At 42.9% G+C, this 19,077-nt stretch overlaps 1 protein-coding gene across 2 annotated transcripts in view; it reads left to right on the plus strand.

Annotated features, from left to right (window-relative positions):
* GRIP2 (glutamate receptor interacting protein 2) overlaps positions 1 to 19,077 on the plus strand; it is a 181,340-nt gene that overhangs the window by 94,452 nt on the left and 67,811 nt on the right. For both annotated transcript variants that reach the window (XM_058166627.1, XM_058166628.1), the window contains exons 9-12: positions 4,969 to 5,138; positions 7,986 to 8,111; positions 8,645 to 8,797; positions 9,384 to 9,570. In XM_058166627.1, coding sequence (XP_058022610.1) covers positions 4,969 to 5,138; positions 7,986 to 8,111; positions 8,645 to 8,797; positions 9,384 to 9,570 — 636 coding nt within the window. The remainder of the gene's footprint in view (positions 1 to 4,968; positions 5,139 to 7,985; positions 8,112 to 8,644; positions 8,798 to 9,383; positions 9,571 to 19,077) is intronic.

Below are 19,077 nucleotides of genomic sequence, written 5' to 3' on the forward strand. Positions count from 1 at the left end.
GACACTTTTGTGAAAGCCTTGCCGCACATCGCAAAGCGCAAGCTACAGAAACAACGGCTCCGGGTGCAGGATTACCAGGGCAACCGCATCCCTGTTCGAGGGACAACGACCGTCGAGGTCAAGTACGGGACATACGAAAAGACCCTGCCCATCACGTTAGTCGAGGGAACCTTGCCAAGCTTGCTGGGGTTAGACTGGTTCCGGGCGTTGGGAATGGGGGTGACTGGCGTCCACCGGAGCGGATGCAACCTGCAAACGCCCTAATGGAGGAATTGCAGACGGATTCGAGGACCGTTTAGGCAAGTACAAGGGGACCCCTATCTCCTTCAATTTAGACCCCCAAATAGCTCCCATTAGGTTAAAGGCAAGGAGGGTTCCTTTTGCACTCAAACCTAAAATCGACAAAGAGTTAGATAAATTAGTCAGCCAGGGGATACTAGTGCCAGTTGACCATGCCAAATGGGAGACGCCAATCGTCACCCCTATAAAACCAGACGGGTCCATAAGAATTTGCGCTGATTACAAGGCTACCTTGAACAAAGCATTGCAAAAGAGCGCCTACCCAGTTCCAGTAGTGCAACACTTATTGCACTCACTAGGGCACGGACAAGTTTTCGCCAAATTAGACTTGGCACAAGCGTACCAACAGCTACCCGTAGATGCTAGCACAGCTGAAGCCCAGACCATTGTAACGCACCGGGTGCCTTTAAGTGCACCCGGTTACAGTTCGGGGTGAGTGTGGCCCCGGGGCTATTCCAAAATTTGATGGAGCGGCTCCTACAAGGGTTACCGGGAGTCGTACCCTATTTCGATGATGTGTTGGTATCAGGGGAAGATTTAAGAGAACTAGGGAAGCGGTTAAGGAAAGTTTTGGCAATTTTTAGGGCGGCAGGATTAAAAGTCAAAGCAAGCAAGTGTCAGATAGGGGTCGAATCTGTTGAATTTTTGGGCTATAGAATAGACAAAAAAGGGATTCACCCCACTGAGAGCAAAGTCAAGGCGATAAAGAGAGCCCCAGCACCCAAAAACAAGACAGAACTCCAGGCTTTCCTGGGTCTGGTAAACTTTTACGCCGTATTTTTAAAAGACAAGGCAACCGTTGCTGAACCGCTGCATAAGTTGCTTGGAAAAAACACTGCTTGGTCGTGGGGGAAGTCAGAGAATAGGGCATTTGAGGCAGTAAAAAGTTTGCTATCAAGCGATAGCCTGTTAATACAATACAACAACAGACTGCCGTTAGTATTGGTTTGTGATCGTCCCCTATGGAGTAGGAGCTGTACTTAGCCACAGACTCCCAAACGGCACTGAAGCCCCTATAGCGTTCTATTCACGAGCGATGTCCCGGCTGAGAGGAATTACAGCCAGCTAGATAGGGAGGCTCTAATAGTGTCAGGGTGAAAAATTTCATGAATACGTTTTGGGAGAGACTTTGAAATTATCACTGACCACAGACCGCTATTGGGATTACTGGCTGGCGACCGCCCAACGCCAGTGGCACTATCACCCCGGCTGACCAGATGGACTATTTTTCTGGCCGCCTACTCTTACAAACTGCAGCATCGGCCTGGAAAGAGCTGGGGCATGCGGACGCATTGAGCAGATGCCCATTGCCCGGGGAAATCGAGGACCCTACTCCGGCACCCCTGCTCTACTAATTGACTCTTGGGACTCTGGCCCAGTCACATCGCAGGAAGTGGCTCGGCCTCCTACCGGGACATTGTTTTAAGAACTGTAATCGGTTGGGTTCAAAGGGGATGGCCCGCTGCGCCGGGCGACCGTTTTAGAGAGTTTGCAAAGAAAAGAGGGGAATTGTCTGTGCAAGGGGGGTGCCTGCTCTGGGGGGATAGGGTGGTAGTTCCAGAGAAGCTGAGAAAAAAAGTCCTGGAAATACTGCATGAGGGTCACCCAGGAATTGTAAGGATGAAGGGGCTAGCCAGGAGCTATGTTTGGTGGCCCCTAATGGACAGGGAAATCGGTGACAGGGTTGGCCGATGCCAGGTATGTCAGGAATCCAGACCACTACCACCTACGGCCCCAGTGTTGGAGTGGGAGAAACCCCAAGGCCCTTGGTCCCGCATACACATTGATTTTGCCGGCCCCTTCCACGGCCAAACATTTCTAATTGTGGTGGATGCATTCTCCAAATGGCTGGAGATCATCTAATGAAATCCACAACCGCGGAGCTGTCATTGCAGCACTAAAACACCTTTTCGCCACGCACGGGCTACCGGACACCCTCGTGTCCGATAACGCCCACAGTTCACCGCAGCATTATTTGAAGGGTACCTGGCTGAAGAGGGCATCCGACATGCCTCTCAGCGCCGTTCCACCCTGCGCCGAACGGCCTTGCTGAACGCTTTGTTCGGAGTGCGAAGAAGCGCTATCACGAAGCGGCCCCGCGATTGGCAGGCACAGATCGACGATTCCTAACCGCCCAACACAGGACCCCTGTGTGGCCACCGCCGCAGCCCAGCCGAGCTATTAATGGGGCGGAAGCTACGGTGCCCGCTAGACCGGCTACACCCGAACTACGTGCAGGACGGGTTCAAAACAAAACCAGATAGAATCCGGGAATTAAACATAGGAGACTCAGTGTGGGCACATAATTACAGCGACGGCCCAAGCTGGAAGAGGGGGATAGTCATAGACAAAACGGGCCCCAAATCTTACCTAGTGGAAATAGACGATGGCAGAGTTTGGAGGCGCCACATAGATCAATTAAGAAACAGATTGAGCGATAAGGCAGAATTAGGCGAGACCAGCCCTGACTATGATTTAATTAACCCCACAGCTGACTGGAGCCGAGAACAAACAGAAAGTGTAGAACCAAACAGAGACTTATCTGAGTCAGGCGAAGTCCAGCGACACCCTCCGGTCCCTCTAGAGGACAGCAGGTCCGAGCCGGAAAATAATCCAGGGCCGGATGGCCGGGAGGAGGAGCTCAGAGGAACGAAAAGCCCCTCCGGCAAGCTCAACTCAACTCCAGAAAGTGAATTGCGCAGGTCCGGGAGAGTCAGGAGACGCCCCACGTACCTGCGGGACTACGTAGAGAAGTAATATGTAAATATTGGCAAAGTGCCTTCTGGGAGGGAAGGAGTGTAATGTATTACTGTAAGTTTTGGCGGGAGTTTTAGGCGGGAAGTATCTCACTTCTGATTGGATGCAGCCTCTGGCTGAAGTGTATATAAGGAGAGGTTTTTCTCCAGAGTTTTGCTGGGTCACACTATATTAAAGAGCTGTTGTCACTAACCTGGTCTCCTGCCTCGTCAATACCCAAACATAACAGCTTCAGGCGCAATAAATTCAAAACGAAAATAATTTTACGGTTGGGGTTGCCACATCGTGGGGAATTGTATTAAAGGAGTTGCCACATCATGGGGAATTGTATTAAAGGGGTCGCAGCACTGTAAAGGTTGAGAACCACTGTTTTAAAGGGTTCTGATGATCCCAACTGAGCCACGCAATCATCAGAGGCTTTTTTTTTTACTTTTAAAAGCATTTTTTCGGCCGAAGAAAAAATGCTTTTAAAAGTAAAAAAAAAAAAAACCTCTGATGATCGCACGGGTCAGCTGGGCATGGGCAGGGGGGCAGGGATTTTTGCTACCGGTTCTCCAAACCACCCACCGCCATCGCTACCAAATCAAGTGATCCGGTCCGAACCAGGAGCATTTCACTCCTGATGCACATATGGTAATCAACTAATACCTGAAATGTCACTATAAGCATTCTTTATGCTATTATTATAAATGCACTAAGGGGAATTGACACCTTCTTGCCTTTCTATTGTCATGCACAGTTTATATCCTTGTTTTATTTTGCCCTTATGCACAATTTTGCACAAGGGGTGTGCATAACAGCACCAGCGTGCGTACCGTCCCTGTCCTAATGTTCCCTTTAATTGTATTCATTTTATGTATTCAATTCATGCTTATACATATATATTATTTAATATGTATTCGACAAAATAAATAAAATAAATAAATAAAATTTACATCCTACGCATGCTATACTGCATTCAACAACCAACTAACATTCAATACAGGGTATTGCTATGAATATTAGTGTTATTACTACTATTATTTTTCAAAATTAATTGTACGCAGACAACACACTGTTCATGTAGATATTGATTTTTTTAATGTATTTTTAAAAAATGTATAAATAAAATATATAACATTCAATACAGGGTATCCCATTCACCCAAAATATTCCATAATTTTACATCATATTCCATATTTTATCACCAACAAATGAATAAACGTCCTTTTTCACATTCATGCCATTCCACAGTGACTTGCTGAAGAGCAGAACTTTGGTCTGTACAGCACCTGTTTGACAATACTGCACTACTTTTCTGAATTCATATTCATTGTCATGGTTCAACTAGAATTTGGCCAAACACCTCAACAGGCACACTTAATAAACTGATTTTCCTGTAGTTTTATATCATCTGTTGCTACTTTCCCCTTTGTCTAAGGAAATATGTACTACATTCTTCCAAATGTCATACGCAAATATAGTCTTCACAAACAGGTTAAACTCTTTTATTAGAAACAATGGCAAAGAACAAAATGAAATCAGAACAAACCCGGGGTAATTTTTTTTCTTTGTTTAAAAAGTCCCCTTAGACTCTTATGATAAAAATACATTTCAGATTCCATTCGACCATATGAAAATATTCTCTTTAGTTTTTAGGGAAGGGTTACCTGTAGTTCAGTTAACCTGACTGACATTCTTTCATGAGAAAACCTCTGTTCTTTCATGGTTTTTTCAACCAGGAAACTTCAAAGCTGGATTTCTGGCTTTTTAAAAATAAGGTTTCAGCTGAATCTGGGCAAAGAACATGGCAAAGAATATGTATGATGCAAAGTCATCAACTTCTGTGTGACTTTGATGGATTTTGAATTGCTCTGCTTTTAACCACAGGTGACTGCAATATATGCCTGTGGTTGTGTGTTTCTCTGGCAGATGTGGGGCTCTGCATGTAGGTGATCATATCCTTTCCATTGACGGGACTAGCACAGAGCATTGCTCCTTGTTGGAGGCCACCCAGTTGTTAGCAGCCACATCAGAAACTGTTAAGCTAGAGATACTCCCTGCTCACTACAGTAGACTTCCCCTCAAGCCTCTGGATACAGGTATGTGCCATGAATGAGCATAACATATGAAAAACATCTGTTTCTTTAGGGCGTGTGTATTTCTGGGGGAAAATACCCATCACCATCCTGATTACACAGAAATGTGAGATAAGGTACAGTTTTTTGGGAGGAGGAAACAAAAAACAAAACTAAGACCATCTGAGAGGAGACAGGAACCTGGCCTTTTATTGATTCTTGTGGATTGTAGTGATTAATTTTCTACTTTGGTAAATTAGTGTCTTCTAGAGTCAAGCAACCATCACTGTGCCAAAATAATAGTGATGAACAGAGGATTTATAATACTTCAGTGATGGGCTGAGTGATCTTATAAAAGCACTGTAAATCACTAGTGAAGGAATAGCCAATGCCATTCCTGTCATGGGCCAAGCTGATGAATAGATCAAATTCTAGTTATCATTTTAATTGTTCAATTTTGTGGGGGGGGGGGAAATTGGTTTGGGTAAAAAGTGCCTCAAATAATTAAACACTGAGGTGACAATGGGACTTTTCATGTATTTGTTACAAGGCAGTGGTGGGATTCAGCCAATTCGTACCACTTTGGGAGAACCAGTTGTTAACTTTCCGAGCAGTTTGGTGAACTGGTTTTTGGAAGAAATCATTAGGGCAGAGAACTGGTTGTTAAATTATTTGAATCCCACCACTGTTACAAGGTGTATGTCCAGCTTCTAAAAACAACACATGCTGTTGGTTTCGTAGCTGTATGCTTATTCACATGCACTTTTATGTGAATGTAATTAATTAATTAACACTAATATGATTAATATATCAAGATTTGTGATTTCCTTAATTGTGTCCCTATCCTCAATCGTAGTCTATTGGCTGCGTTTGCAAAGGTCTTGAGATCAAGATGCAAACTTTTCTGTTGTATTTGTTTAGCTTCCATGCCACTTCAGCCACTAAAACTCTAAAATAGCCTATGGCAATATATAAATAGTGTCAACACACTAGTCATAAAAACAATCATCATTCAGCATCAATGCATAAGTCGATGACTACAACAATTCATAATCCTCTAAACGTAATTAAACACAGATTTACATTCTGTAAATCATCAGAATATCTTTGTCTCAAGTACCTCCTAAATAACAACTTTTTTTAAAAAATGAGTTTGTCAGCATTTTTAACAGTCTAACCTTCGAATGTATAAAGGAAAGAGTAGTTTTCTAGATGCTTGTATTAGAATGATCCATAACTCTTCATGAAAAGAACTTTTTGCAAAGCAAATTTGGAGGGAAATTTTCAAATGAAAAATCACAGATATTTTGTTAACTCACTTTCTCATTCCTTTTGTTTTTTTTAACACTACCTATTCTTTCTGAAGTAGTGAAACACTTCATGAGGATTAGCTTGATGTTGTTTAGAGAGAATGTTTGCAGACTTTTGGAAGGTGATTTTGTAGAAGTTGTTCTGAATACAACCGGGAAATGTGACTAGGTTCTCTGGCAGATGTTTCAGCCTGGATTGTATTTTCCAGTCTTGTTTTACAACTGGTGCTTGCAAAGGCTGTGTCTCTTCCAGTCATGAGTTTAACTCCAGCTCTTTTAATTTTGCACACTCTAATAACTGTCCTTCATGGATGAGATACTCTCTATAAATTGAATGTTCAAGTACAGTTTATGGAGTCCCAATATTGTGAAGGACTACCTCTCTGACAAGGGACACTGCTGTGACAAGTAGTTATACTACACTCCTTTGACCTAAAAAAAATAATTCCCACAGGTAATATCAGGCGCTTCTGTTTCCACTTTTGTAGACTATCCATTGTACTTATTAAACCTCTTGGGGCAATGTGAGTAAGCTCTTTGCAACTGGATTCTCTACTATCCAATTTCTAGATTTATTGTGAAGTATTACAAGCTATGTTCACCGTTTGATCCACAATAAGGAACAAAAAAGAGAAATATGTGCTCTTTAATTCAGTGGTGCTTACCCTGACTTTATGTAAGCAACAGAAGAGAAATGTGCCTTAAACTATCAAGAGGAAACTTTATTGCAAGTTCACAAAAGAGAAATATATTTCCACAAAGGCTCTATTGAACTCGCCCTTTCACTATCATTATTCCCTGATCTTGTGGTTTTGAAAGTGCAGGAAAAATGAGTCCTGTCAGATTGAAAGTGGAAGACAAATAAGCTATATAATCCAGTGTGCAAATATCTCAGTATACTTGATGAAGGATTTTTCTCCAAACCACATCAAGCCAAGCAAAAAAATTACTCAGATATTTTAAGGATTTTCTTTCCCATTTGTATTCATTGTCTATGGGTTGATGCTATCCGTCCCACTTAGTTTAGTTAGCAAAGAAAGACTCCTGGCCCATTGTTTACCAAGGGTATACTTTACTAAAAGCTAAAGTGGTTACAAAAATAGTGAAGCAGAATTTGCCGGTTTGGCATGCAAAAGTTACAATTAACGTTCCCTTTCACCCTGGCCATCCCCTTGTTACCGGTCAATTTCCAATTATCTGTCTCCATGTTGTTTGGATAACGAACCCTCTTTTCACACCTTCTCCATCTCCACATTCCTTTGGTTGACCTTGGACTGGATTGGTGCATTCCACTTTTTGGGCTGGAACGGCTTGGTTCCCAAACTCCTCCCTTGTCTTCCCACATTCCGATCTTCTCCCTCCTCCCATTGCTAATGTCCAACTGACAGGTTGCAATGTGAAGTTAGCAGAATGGCAGCCATGACAGGTGATTATTGTTTTTTTTATGTGTGCAAACAGGTTTTTAAAATACTTTTAGTGGTGAGCCAACCAATTGGTTTCAGTTGCCTGTGATTTTTGACATTCTCTTTTTGTTACCTTATCTGTCTATTGTTGGCAAAAGTCAAAGTGCAGAAGAGTGAACACCACCACTGCTGGGATCCTTGTGTCAGCTACTGCCACACCCACCATCCAGGACATTGCAAGACACCAACCTGGAATCAGACAACCAGCCAGGATTATTGTAAATGTAATGTAGCCTATGTTTCTACTTTCTTGATCTGGGGAGTCACAAACTGAATTCCCAGCAAACAGTTCTGTCTGAGATATACTCAATCTGTCCAATGAGCTGTTTCTTCTGGACCAGCTTTGACCTTTCCTATTGCCAAGCCTTCTCTTTCTTTTTCTTCTGAAGACTCATTCACTCAAGGTCTTCTGGAAAAAGTGCATATGGTTTTTCTTTACCATTCTCAGTACTCCTTGCAAATCTCTTTCTTGTCCTGTTCCTTTCTATTTTGGCAAATTTAAATATTTTTGTAGGTCAGCAAAGATGCTAAAATCAAGACTGGAAGATTGTTAATTTAGTAATATTTAGTAAGATACTCTGGGAATGGGAAAAGAATTATCAGCTATGTACTCATCTTGATAAATGTGTTAGTAAAACTGGGACACAAAATGACATATTTTCTTTCTTGACCAATAATTGAGAATGGGATTCAATTGATATGAACAAGTAGGAGTTCACATCAAATACTCAGATGACTTCTTTTGTCTTTTATCTAGCTCTTGTAGCTTCCAACTTTGCATCTCCCACCATGAACGCATCAGGGTTGGCCTACCAGAATTCCAATACTCTACCTCGAAGCAATCATCCCATGAGCCCACGGGCCACATTGATGAGGAGAAGACAGAGGAAGAAGGAGCACAAAAGTTCATGTAAGGATCATGGGCTCTTGCAAGATTATTCAGGCTGGTCTTCAAAATTCTTCCCCTTTTTTGAGGAATTAAAGGGAATGGACAATATGTCATGGTGATATGTTCTTGTTAGCTCCCTTTAAATTTTCCTCCAAACTCAGAAACTCTTGCAAGATCCAATCTGGGTCAGTCACCAGGACCAGAGGTTTTGTCTTCTGAGCTTTTGGACTTGTGCTGGAGCCCATCTTCAGCACAAGTCCAAAAGCTCAGAAGATAAAACCTCTGGTCCTGGTGACTGACCCAGATTGGATTCTGCAACATTATCCTGGGACACAACTATATTTGCCTTCATTCACCAGAACTCGTCCTTCTCATCTAGACTTTTTGTCATACTTTCCTCTAGCTACATGTGAAGAGAGGTAGAGGAATGCATATCTTCTTATCTGAGGGACAGCCCTTCTCTCCAAAGAGCTTTGTTAAGATTTATGGCAGTTTACTTGAGCAGACTCTCTCCCTCATGAAATGGTTTCTAAGTTTCTCTTTGGAAAATGAAGTGTCCAGTGTTTCCTTAAAGTGCTAACTTGGTTGTGTCCCTCTCTTGTTTCAGTATCATTAGCTTCCAGCACTGTGGGTCCTGGTGGGCAGATTGTTCATACAGAAACAACAGAGGTGATTTTAAGAGGAGACCCCTTGAACGGCTTTGGACTGCAGCTCCAGGGTGGGATCTTTGCTACCGAAACCCTCTCTTCGCCGCCTCTCATCCGTTTCATTGAGCCAGACAGCCCAGCAGAAAGGTTAGAGACCTCTTGGGTTTCAGATGAGGAGGGTAGTGCTGCCACTTGTTAACAGAGGTTCCCTGTAGAGATCACTAGACAACCCATGACCCATTAAGCCATCCTTCTTTCAACATATAACATAGGCTATAACAACAGCAGAGTCCCAGTGAAGCTTCCTCTTCCTCCACCTCCTCAGTTGGCCCGTGGAACTGCCTACCAATTTGCTCAGTATGGGAGAAACAAAGGGAACTGCAGACTACAAGGAAAACTCCACTGATAGTTTTCCTCTCCTGACGTATTTCCCACAGTCCCTTCTATCCAGGGTGCCCTCCAACCAGCCCTATGCAGCAGGAATCTATTCTCACCATTAAAACATTTCAAATGTTGGCTTGACTTCCAAAGCAGCCAAACTCCAATTGCCCATCAGGCCTTGCTGCCAGCTGATTGGGCACAAGGTCAAAAGGGAGGTAAGAATCAGGGCAGGTATACCCTCTTCCCATCTTCCCTTGCACCATGCAAACTGTGGGTTTCTAAGAAAAGTAATATGGCACTGAGGCCACCACAGCTTTGCAAATTTCAATCCCCTAGGAATAATGGATCCTGGATTTTGGATGGATTCTATAAGGTAGCTTATTTGAGGTATCTTGGTTCAAAAATTGCTGCTGTATAATACACCACTTTGCCCAATTAAAGGTTACAAACAAACAGACATGAAAGTTTCCTTTCCTCTGGATGCTAACTGGCAATTACTTGGAGCTTCTGTCATCTACCAGGTATAAAAGAATTAACAAAATAGCCAATTCTATTTTGTTGTACATCGCAGTGTTTTCAGCATTTGCTGAGAGGAGCAATTCAATCTGGATTTTGTGGTATTGTAGTAACATTCAGAATTAAACAGTCAAAGGCAGCCTACCATGAAATCACAAATCGTTAAAATTGCGCCATAATTATCCTGACAGCTTGATTAACTCAAAGAGCACTTTGCTCTGTGATCTAAATTTGACCACTTTGCTACAGCATCAAAAATAATAGATTATTCTGATATTGCATTCATAGTTTGAAGGACAGCAGTAGGTTTGCTTCTTCTGTAACAGGGATTCCTTTTCAAGTGTGTGTTCGTACGTATGTACAAGTAGACCTCGGCCGATGACTTAGCAAATATTCAATGTTATGACAATCCTCTTTGGGGATACTTAACAGTCTGGTTCTAAAGTTCCAACAGCTGCCCCTCCCCCCATGGTCACTTGACCACATCTCAGACACTCAGAAACCAGCCCTCATTTATGGGCATTTGTAGCCTCTCACAGTCATATGACCACATTTCACTTACTTTTTTTTTTTTGCCAAAAACTGAAAGTAAATGCCAGTTGTTAACAAAATCAACCCATAGCCAACCATTGGTTTGCTTAACAACTGTGGTGTTCATTTAATGACCATCCCAAAAAGGGTCATAAAATCAGGACAGTCATGTGGGTGATTTGATTTACAATTGTCACTACTTACAGCTGTGATGGGGAGGCTCCATCCATAAATCAAGGACTACTTGTAATAAGTAAGGACAGGTATTTGTTGTTGGGTGCAGTTTCAACAAGTGAAAAGAGAAGATTTGTTTTGTAACTATAACACTACTACATCCATGGTGAAAAACTGAGTCAGAGCAAATAAATCTAGATTGGAGAATCTCAGAAGAAAAATAGTTCATGCTACGATAACATAATTTGTTATCATAAAACTCTGTGTGCCTTCCGACAAATTGTAAGAATGAGGAAAATTTTCTGTGCTTTCAAACCTCATGTGTATTTATGTTACATGTTTTGTACTCATCTTCATTTTTCCCAAGCAGCTGTTTTAGGAGCAGATATGATTATAAAAAGATATAATAAATATAAGGGCCTCTGGTGGCTCAACAGGCTAATGCAGCCTGTTATTAACAGCAACTACTTGCAATATTGCAGGTTCAAGTCCCACCAGGCCCAAGGTTGACTCAGCCTTCCATCCTTTATAAGGTAGGTAAAATGAGGACCCAGATTGTTGGGGGGCAATAAGTTGACTTTGTATATAGTATACAAAATGGATGAAGACTATTGCCTGACATAGTGTAAGCCGCCCTGAGTCTTTGGAGAAGGGCGGGATATAAATGCAAATAAAATAAATAAATAAAATAAATAAATAAATAATATCTGGAAGGTTGTAATCTGAAGTACAGATTCAGACTGTGTTGTGTCTCATCTGTATTTGGTGAAGTTGAATTTGGTCTAGTATTTTTTTTATTGTCCCTTTCTTTTAGTTAGACTAGGAAATTTGACAGACATCATAGTTATAAAGTTAGCAGTTTGTGTATGTCTATGAGTGTGTGTGTATATGTTTGTGTACAATTAGATGTGTTGTCCCAAGAGGCATGATATTTACTCAGTTGCTGCTTTGCTTCTTCCAAAACATTGGCAGAAGAGCAAAACATGAGCATACCTAAATGGAATAAGTAACACAAGGTTATATAAGTGAAACAGCTTGCTTCCAAAAGTTATGGGTGCTCCATCACTGGAAATTTTAGACTTCCATCACTGGAAGAAGAGATTGGACAGCCATTTGTCCAAATAGTAGAAGGTGCCGTATTTGAGCAGAAGGATGAACTGGAAGAATTCTGTTCTCTTCTCACTCTGTTATTCTGTTTTCATGGATGCCAATCCTACAGAAATGTTCCTTTGCTAGTTTTGCAATCCTCTATTTTTAAGAATTTGACAATAGGATATAAACTGCACTAGATATGTTTGAATTCTGCTAACTACAGTGGTACCCAAGAGTAATACACAGACTTCCATGCTATCTAAGTGCAACTAACTTGCTCTGAATTCTGCCTTGCTTATTGGGTTGAGCATTTATTTGCTTCCATAAAATTTAAGCTGCAGTTTCTTCCAGTGAACAAAAACACTGATATTTTATTTTCAGTGTATTCCATAAATCTTGAAAATTTATATCTTGAGGCTACACATGTGATCAGCCATTTATGATAATCCTCTTAGGACCCAAAAAATCTTTGTTTATCTAATTAAGCTGGTTAAGTGCAGAAAATGTGTTTCATAATAGATTGTGTTCTGTTTGATAAGTTACAATTGGGGCAAGACTCATTTCTACCACCCAAACCTTGTAGTGATTGAAGATGGACTGTTATGATTTATTCTCAAAGGCCATGAAATACTTAACTCAGAGTAGTCCAGGAAGTGGGTTTTATATCTATGGAGGCTAAAGAATTGTTGCTTTCAGAATTTAGAAACAAGGTCAGATTTGTGAGCCATCCTCAGAAATTACTTTTCCCAAACCAGTCTCTTCCCCACTTCTCTTCAATTTATATTATCCACAGTTGTCTCCAGGATATGGTCAAAAAAGGTTAAGTGGGCATCCACAACAGTATGCTCAAAGTTATGCCTATTTTTATAGGCAGAGGTTCAACTGAACCTTTGTGGCTACCATCTTGACTGTTTTGACCACACCTTGCAGATACCTCAGCTGTTGTCACATTTTTTTTCACAAATGGAAGTATTTAAATGAGGCCATATACAACTGAGACCTCATTAACTGGAGGTTATGAAACAGAGGTTGAATGGCTTCTACCTGGGATCCTGGAGTTGTATGATATATGATGACTTTGCATAAAGTGCAGGATTGTCCTTTTTGATTTCCAGGATCCCTTACAACTCCAAAACTCAATGAGTTCTGCCTTGGTTTACTTTACAAATTGGTATTCCTACTGCTTCTACTTTTATGCTGGCTTCAATTATAATTGTTGCCTTATTTTGGGGGTATGTTTCATTATGTGGATTTATTCTGTTTAATATTTGATGACATTGTTTGCCCTGTTGAATATTCTATTTACTGAAAGGCAGACAGATACACGGAAAAACAATTTAATAATAATAATAATAATTTAATTTTTATACCGCCCTTCTCCCGAAGGACTCAGGGCGGTGAACAGGCAGATAAAATAATACAATACATTTCAATAAAAAACACTATTTAAAAAACTTATTCCAAAAGCCTAAATTTAAAATACAATACAAAATATAAAATAAACCCCAATAAAATCCATGTTTAAAAACCCTATTAAGCCAGTCCTGCTCGGAAGAATAGATATGTTTTAAGCTCACGGCGAAAGGTCCGGAGGTCAGGAAGTTGTCGAAGTCCTGGGGGAAGCTCATTCCAGAGGGTAGGTGCCCCCACAGAGAAGGCTCTCCCCCTGGGGGTCGCCAGCCTACACTGTTTGGCTGACGGCACCCTGAGGAGGCCCTCTTTATGGGAGCGTACCGGCCGGTGGGAGGCATGTGGTAACAGAAGGCAGTCCCGAAGATATCCCGGTCCTATGCCATGGAGCGCTTTAAAGGTGGTAACCAACACCTTGAAATGCACTCGGAAAACCACAGGCAGCCAGTGCAGCCTGCGCAGGATCGGTGTTATATGGGAGCCATGAGTGGCTCCCTCTATCACCCGCGCGGCTGCATTCTGAACTAACTGAAGTCTCCGGGTGCACCTCAAGGGGAGCCCCATGTAGAGAGCGTTACAGTAGTCCAGGCGAGAAGTGACGAGGGCGTGAGTGACCGTGCATAAGGCATCCCAGTCTAGAAAGGGGCGCAACTGGCGAACCAGGCGGACCTGGTAAAAAGCTCTCCTGGAGACGGTCGCCAAATGATCTTCAAAAGACAACCGTCCATCCAGGAGAACCCCCAGATTGCGCACCCTCTCCATTGGGGCCAATGATTCGCCTCCAACAGTCAGCCACGGTTGCAGCTGACTGTACCGGGATGCCGGCGTCCACAGCCACTCAGTCTTGGAGGGGTTGAGCTTAGCCTGTTTCTCCCCATCCAGACCCGTACGGCCTCCACACACCGAGACAACACTTCAACAGCTACATTGGGGTGGTCAGGGGTGGAAATGTACAGCTGGGTGTCATCCGCGTACAGTTGATAACTCACCCCAAAACCACTGATGACCTCGCCCAGCGACTTCATGTAGATGTTGAACAGGAGAGGCGAGAGAACCGACCTCTGTGGCACCCCACAAAGGAGGCGCCTCGAGGTTGACCTCTGCCCCCCTGCCAACACCGTCTGCGATCGGTCGGAGAGATAGGATGAGAACCACCGAAACACGGTGCCTCCCACACCCAATCCCCCCAACCACCGCAGCAGGATACCATGGTCGATGGTATCAAAAGCCGCTGAGAGATCAAGGAGAACCAGGGCAGAGGAATAACCCCTATCCCGGGCCCTCCAGAGGTCATCCACCAATGTGACCAAAGCTGTCTCCGTGCTGTACCGGGTCGGAAACCAGACTGGAACGGGTCTAGATAGACAGATTCATCCAGGTACTGGGGTAACTGGTGTGCCACCACACTCTCAACAACCTTCGCCACAAAGCGAAGGTTGGAGACTGGATGATAGTTACTCAAAACAGCTGGGTCCAGGGAAGGCTTCTTGGGGGGGGGTCTCACCACCGCCTCTTTCAAGGCGGTGGGAACAACACCCTCCCTCAGAGAAGCGTTAACAATCCCCTGGAGCCAGCCTCGTGTAACCTCCCGGGTGGCCAGCACCAACCAGGAGGGACACGGGTCCAATAAACATGTGGTGGCATTCAGCCGCCCCAGCAACCTGTCCATGTCCTCAGGAGCCACAGGGTCAAACTCCTCCCAGATGGTCTCAACAAGACTAGCCTCCGTCACCTCGCCCGAAACTACCCAGTTTTGGTCCAGACAGTCCCGAAGCTGAGCGATTTTGTCAAACAGATACCTGCTGAAATCCTCAGCACAACCCTGTAAGGGGTCATAGCAGCCCTCCTGGTTAAGGAGGGAGCGAGTCACCCTAAACAGGGCGGCTGGGCGGTTCTCTGCTGACGCAATGAGGGTAGAGACATAGGCCCGCTTGGCCTCCCTCAATGCCACTAGATAGGTCTGAGTAAAAAACCTAACTAGTGTTTGGTCAGCTTCAGAACGGCTGGACCTCCACGCGCTCTCTAGGCGTCTTCTCCGGCGTTTCATCTCCCTCAGCTCCTCAGAAAACCAAGGAGCTGGTTGAGACCTACGCCGGGTCAGAAGCCGCAAAGGCACGACACGGTCCAAAGCGCCGACCGCGGCCTGTTCCCAGGCCGCAACAAGCTCCTCGGCCAAGCCGTGGGCCAGATCGCCAGGGAGCAGCCCAAGCTCCATCAGGAACCTCTCCGGGTCCATCAGTCACCTGGGACGGAACCAACGTATTGGTCCCGTCTCTCTGCCTTGTGGAGCGGCGGTCCGAAAGTCCAGACGAAGGAGAGAGTGGTCTGACCATGACAAAGGTTCAATGACTAATTCTCGTACTTCCAGATCACTCAACCACTGTCCAGAGACAAAAATCAGATCCAGTGTGCTTCCCCCGACGTGGGTGGGGCCGTCAATTAATTGGGTCAGGTCCATGGCCGTCATGGAGGCCATGAACTCCCGAGCCGCCGTTGATGACACACCGGCTGATGGCAAGTTGAAATCCCCCATGACCATAAGCCTGGGGGTATCAACTGCCATCCCGGCTATCAACTCCAGCAACTCGGGCAGGGCTGTTGCCACGCAGCAAGGAGCCAGGTACGTGATCAACAAGCCCACCTGCATCCTACGCCCCCACTTCACGTAAAGGGATTCACAACCGGCTATCTGAGGAACAGTGGCCTCCATTGGCTCCAGACTCTCTCTAATAACCACCGCCACCCCTCCACCCCTACCTTGGGCCCTCGGCTGATGAAATGCCTGGAAACCCGGTGGGCACATCTCCACCAGGGGAACCCCCCCTTCAATGCCCAACCAAGTTTATATACAATTTATATACAATTTCAGATTAAAAATGTCTAGATTATACACTGCATATTCAGGCTTTTTGATCCAGTTAAAAATGATTCAAACAAGGTAGAGGAGCAAATTTACATTGCACACAGAGACAGAAGCAAAAAAAAAAAATGCAAATGGAACTCTTTTCCTCTTCAGATTTTCTTCTATGAATTTTAATTATGTGTTCTTCAGATATGGTAAAGCTTTTTGTTAAGTGGTTTACATTTCTCAAGGATGTACAATATGTCTGTATTTTGCTAGCTGTCATAGGATGACATAGTGGCTAAATTGTGGCCATAGCGCTATAGACACATTTGGCTACTAAAATTACTGTTAGACTAGAAGATATCTAAGATCCCTTCCAGCCGTATGCTACTATGATTCTGTGACATTTTCCAATGCTGCTTTCATTCCTTGTTACTTCACAAACGAAACTGGGCTATGATCTTCAGTTCAGCAAAAATTACAGTTTTCCCTCTAGAAACAAATCATTTGACCCAATTTTATGTGAATACTTGGAAAGCTTGTTCTACAGGTTATTACTTACATGTGATGGGTGAGTGTGAGAATAGCTAACTTTGTAAGACTCAGCAGTTATGAAAAAAAATGCCAACTCCTTTCCCCTGCTTTTTACACTGGGTAAATAAGAGAAATACCTGAAGGTAGATTCTTCTTAGCTAAATCAAAATAAGAACATTTTTATTACTTCTGCTGCTGATCACAAGGTTAAGGATGTGTGGAATTTTGCAAGGATGATCATGATGCATTGTATGCTTTCCATCTTCCACTAATAGCACAACTGCTCTATCTTGAAACATTTGATCAAGCAGTCACTCCTTATTAGAATAAAGACCAAATACTCTTTGTTTAAATTCAGCTGCAGATGCCATCTGGCCATGACAAAATGCTCAAATTTTCTCAGGCATTGAAGAATAATGCTGTAGGAAACAGGCTTCTGTCTGTCATTTAACTGGGAGAGAACACCCAAATGATATCATTGAGATTCAACTATGTCTTTTAGATCAACACCCTTCATCCCTGATTAGCACTAAATTTCTCTTAGAGTCAGTTTTCCTGACCAGTCCTCATGAACATATATGAAATTGTCAAATGCTATGCGAGGCTATCCAGGAGTCTTCATATTTTTATTGTTGTTGAATATCAAGAGTGTTGTAGTCTCTTATTGTACCCCAGTGAATTCTAAAAGTACTTAGTATGGGGTATAATATAATCTTTCTAGTATTCTAACCTCAACCTCAGGAGAACTAGCATTCATCTGTTTCATGCTATATTTCGGTTCTAAGTAGCTCAAAGTGCCCCCAAAGTACTGAACAACACAGATGAGACCATGGAATTGTGAAGGAGCCTGTCCTGCCTTCTTAGCTAGCAACCAATCTTGAGCAACTAATGCATGTGTAGCATGTAACATATGATGTAGTCTGGGTTTTAAATGGAATAGAAGAGAAAGAGGGAAAAGGCAAATACCTGCTATTTAAAAATCAAAAAATTAAAAATGGGGATACATTTTTAATGGTTCTAGATTATTTTGTTAATGGAAAATTGGCTGTCATAGTTCCGACTAACAAATCCAAGCAAATCAGAACTCTGAGACTGGAATCTTCCTCAAAGGATTTCTTTATTGGGTACATCATATCGGCATGATCAATTGTAAAACCAACCCCAAATCTTTCCCATGGTTTCAGTATCATTAAAATAAGAAATAACTCCCTCCCTATTTGTCACAGGTCATGTTGGCCGATTAGGTTAATTGGCATGTTCTCCAGGCACTCCTCCCTGACTTTATCCCTCACTTGTGGAGATGACCTTGCTTCTCAGGAGAAAGCTCTGTGTTGTGTCTAGCAAAGCATTCCATCCTCTTTTCCTCCCTCCCCATACTGTGTGGCAACTGAGGAATATATATTGGTTCTTGATTTTTTCCCTTATTGATTAGAAATGCAAAGATGTTTAGACAATTTTGCTAGAAGCTCAATTCAAGTAATGGATTTTTTCCCAGTCTTTGAATGGTACATCAGAAACATTCACGAGAGAGAGCTGATCCTGTGTTTCTCAAATGTTTCTCCAGCCTTTTCATTGTAATAGCTAAATAGGAAGATCTTTATACATAAATAAATTCTTTTCTTTTAAAAGCATTAAGATCTACCCAGTCATTTATAAATTGTGGCATTTCCATGTGGTTTGCCACAGTTGCACATTATTATTATTTTATGATTTTCAAGGATAGTCTTCCCTCATTTTAAAATCCTGCCCCTGGATTTTGCAGTGGTTCCTATCCAACACCTCTCTGTTCCCATATTCTGAAAACTGCTACATCCATCTATTTATTATTCAGTTTATTTCTAAAACTGCCTTTGCCTCCTCTACACAGAATGTCTTCTTGTGGCTTGATTCTTCCTCACTTTTTTAGTCCTCAACTTATGATCTGTCATTCAAAGTTATTGACAGTCTCAAAAAGGGTGCTTTATGGCTCATAAAACTCCCTCCCTCCCTCCCTCCCTCCCTCCCTCCTTCCTTCCCAAAAAGTGCCCATCTCACTATCCAGAGTGATTTTGATCATCATAAAACATTGTGTCCCCTGTCACATGATCACACTGATGCCACATAGCAATGGCTCACATTTACAACTAATTTTGTCGGTCCCTGGCAAAACCCGCCCATTCAAGAGAATGGAT

This window comes from Ahaetulla prasina, chromosome 2, assembly GCF_028640845.1.
Source record: "Ahaetulla prasina isolate Xishuangbanna chromosome 2, ASM2864084v1, whole genome shotgun sequence".
Taxonomy (NCBI): domain Eukaryota; kingdom Metazoa; phylum Chordata; class Lepidosauria; order Squamata; family Colubridae; genus Ahaetulla; species Ahaetulla prasina.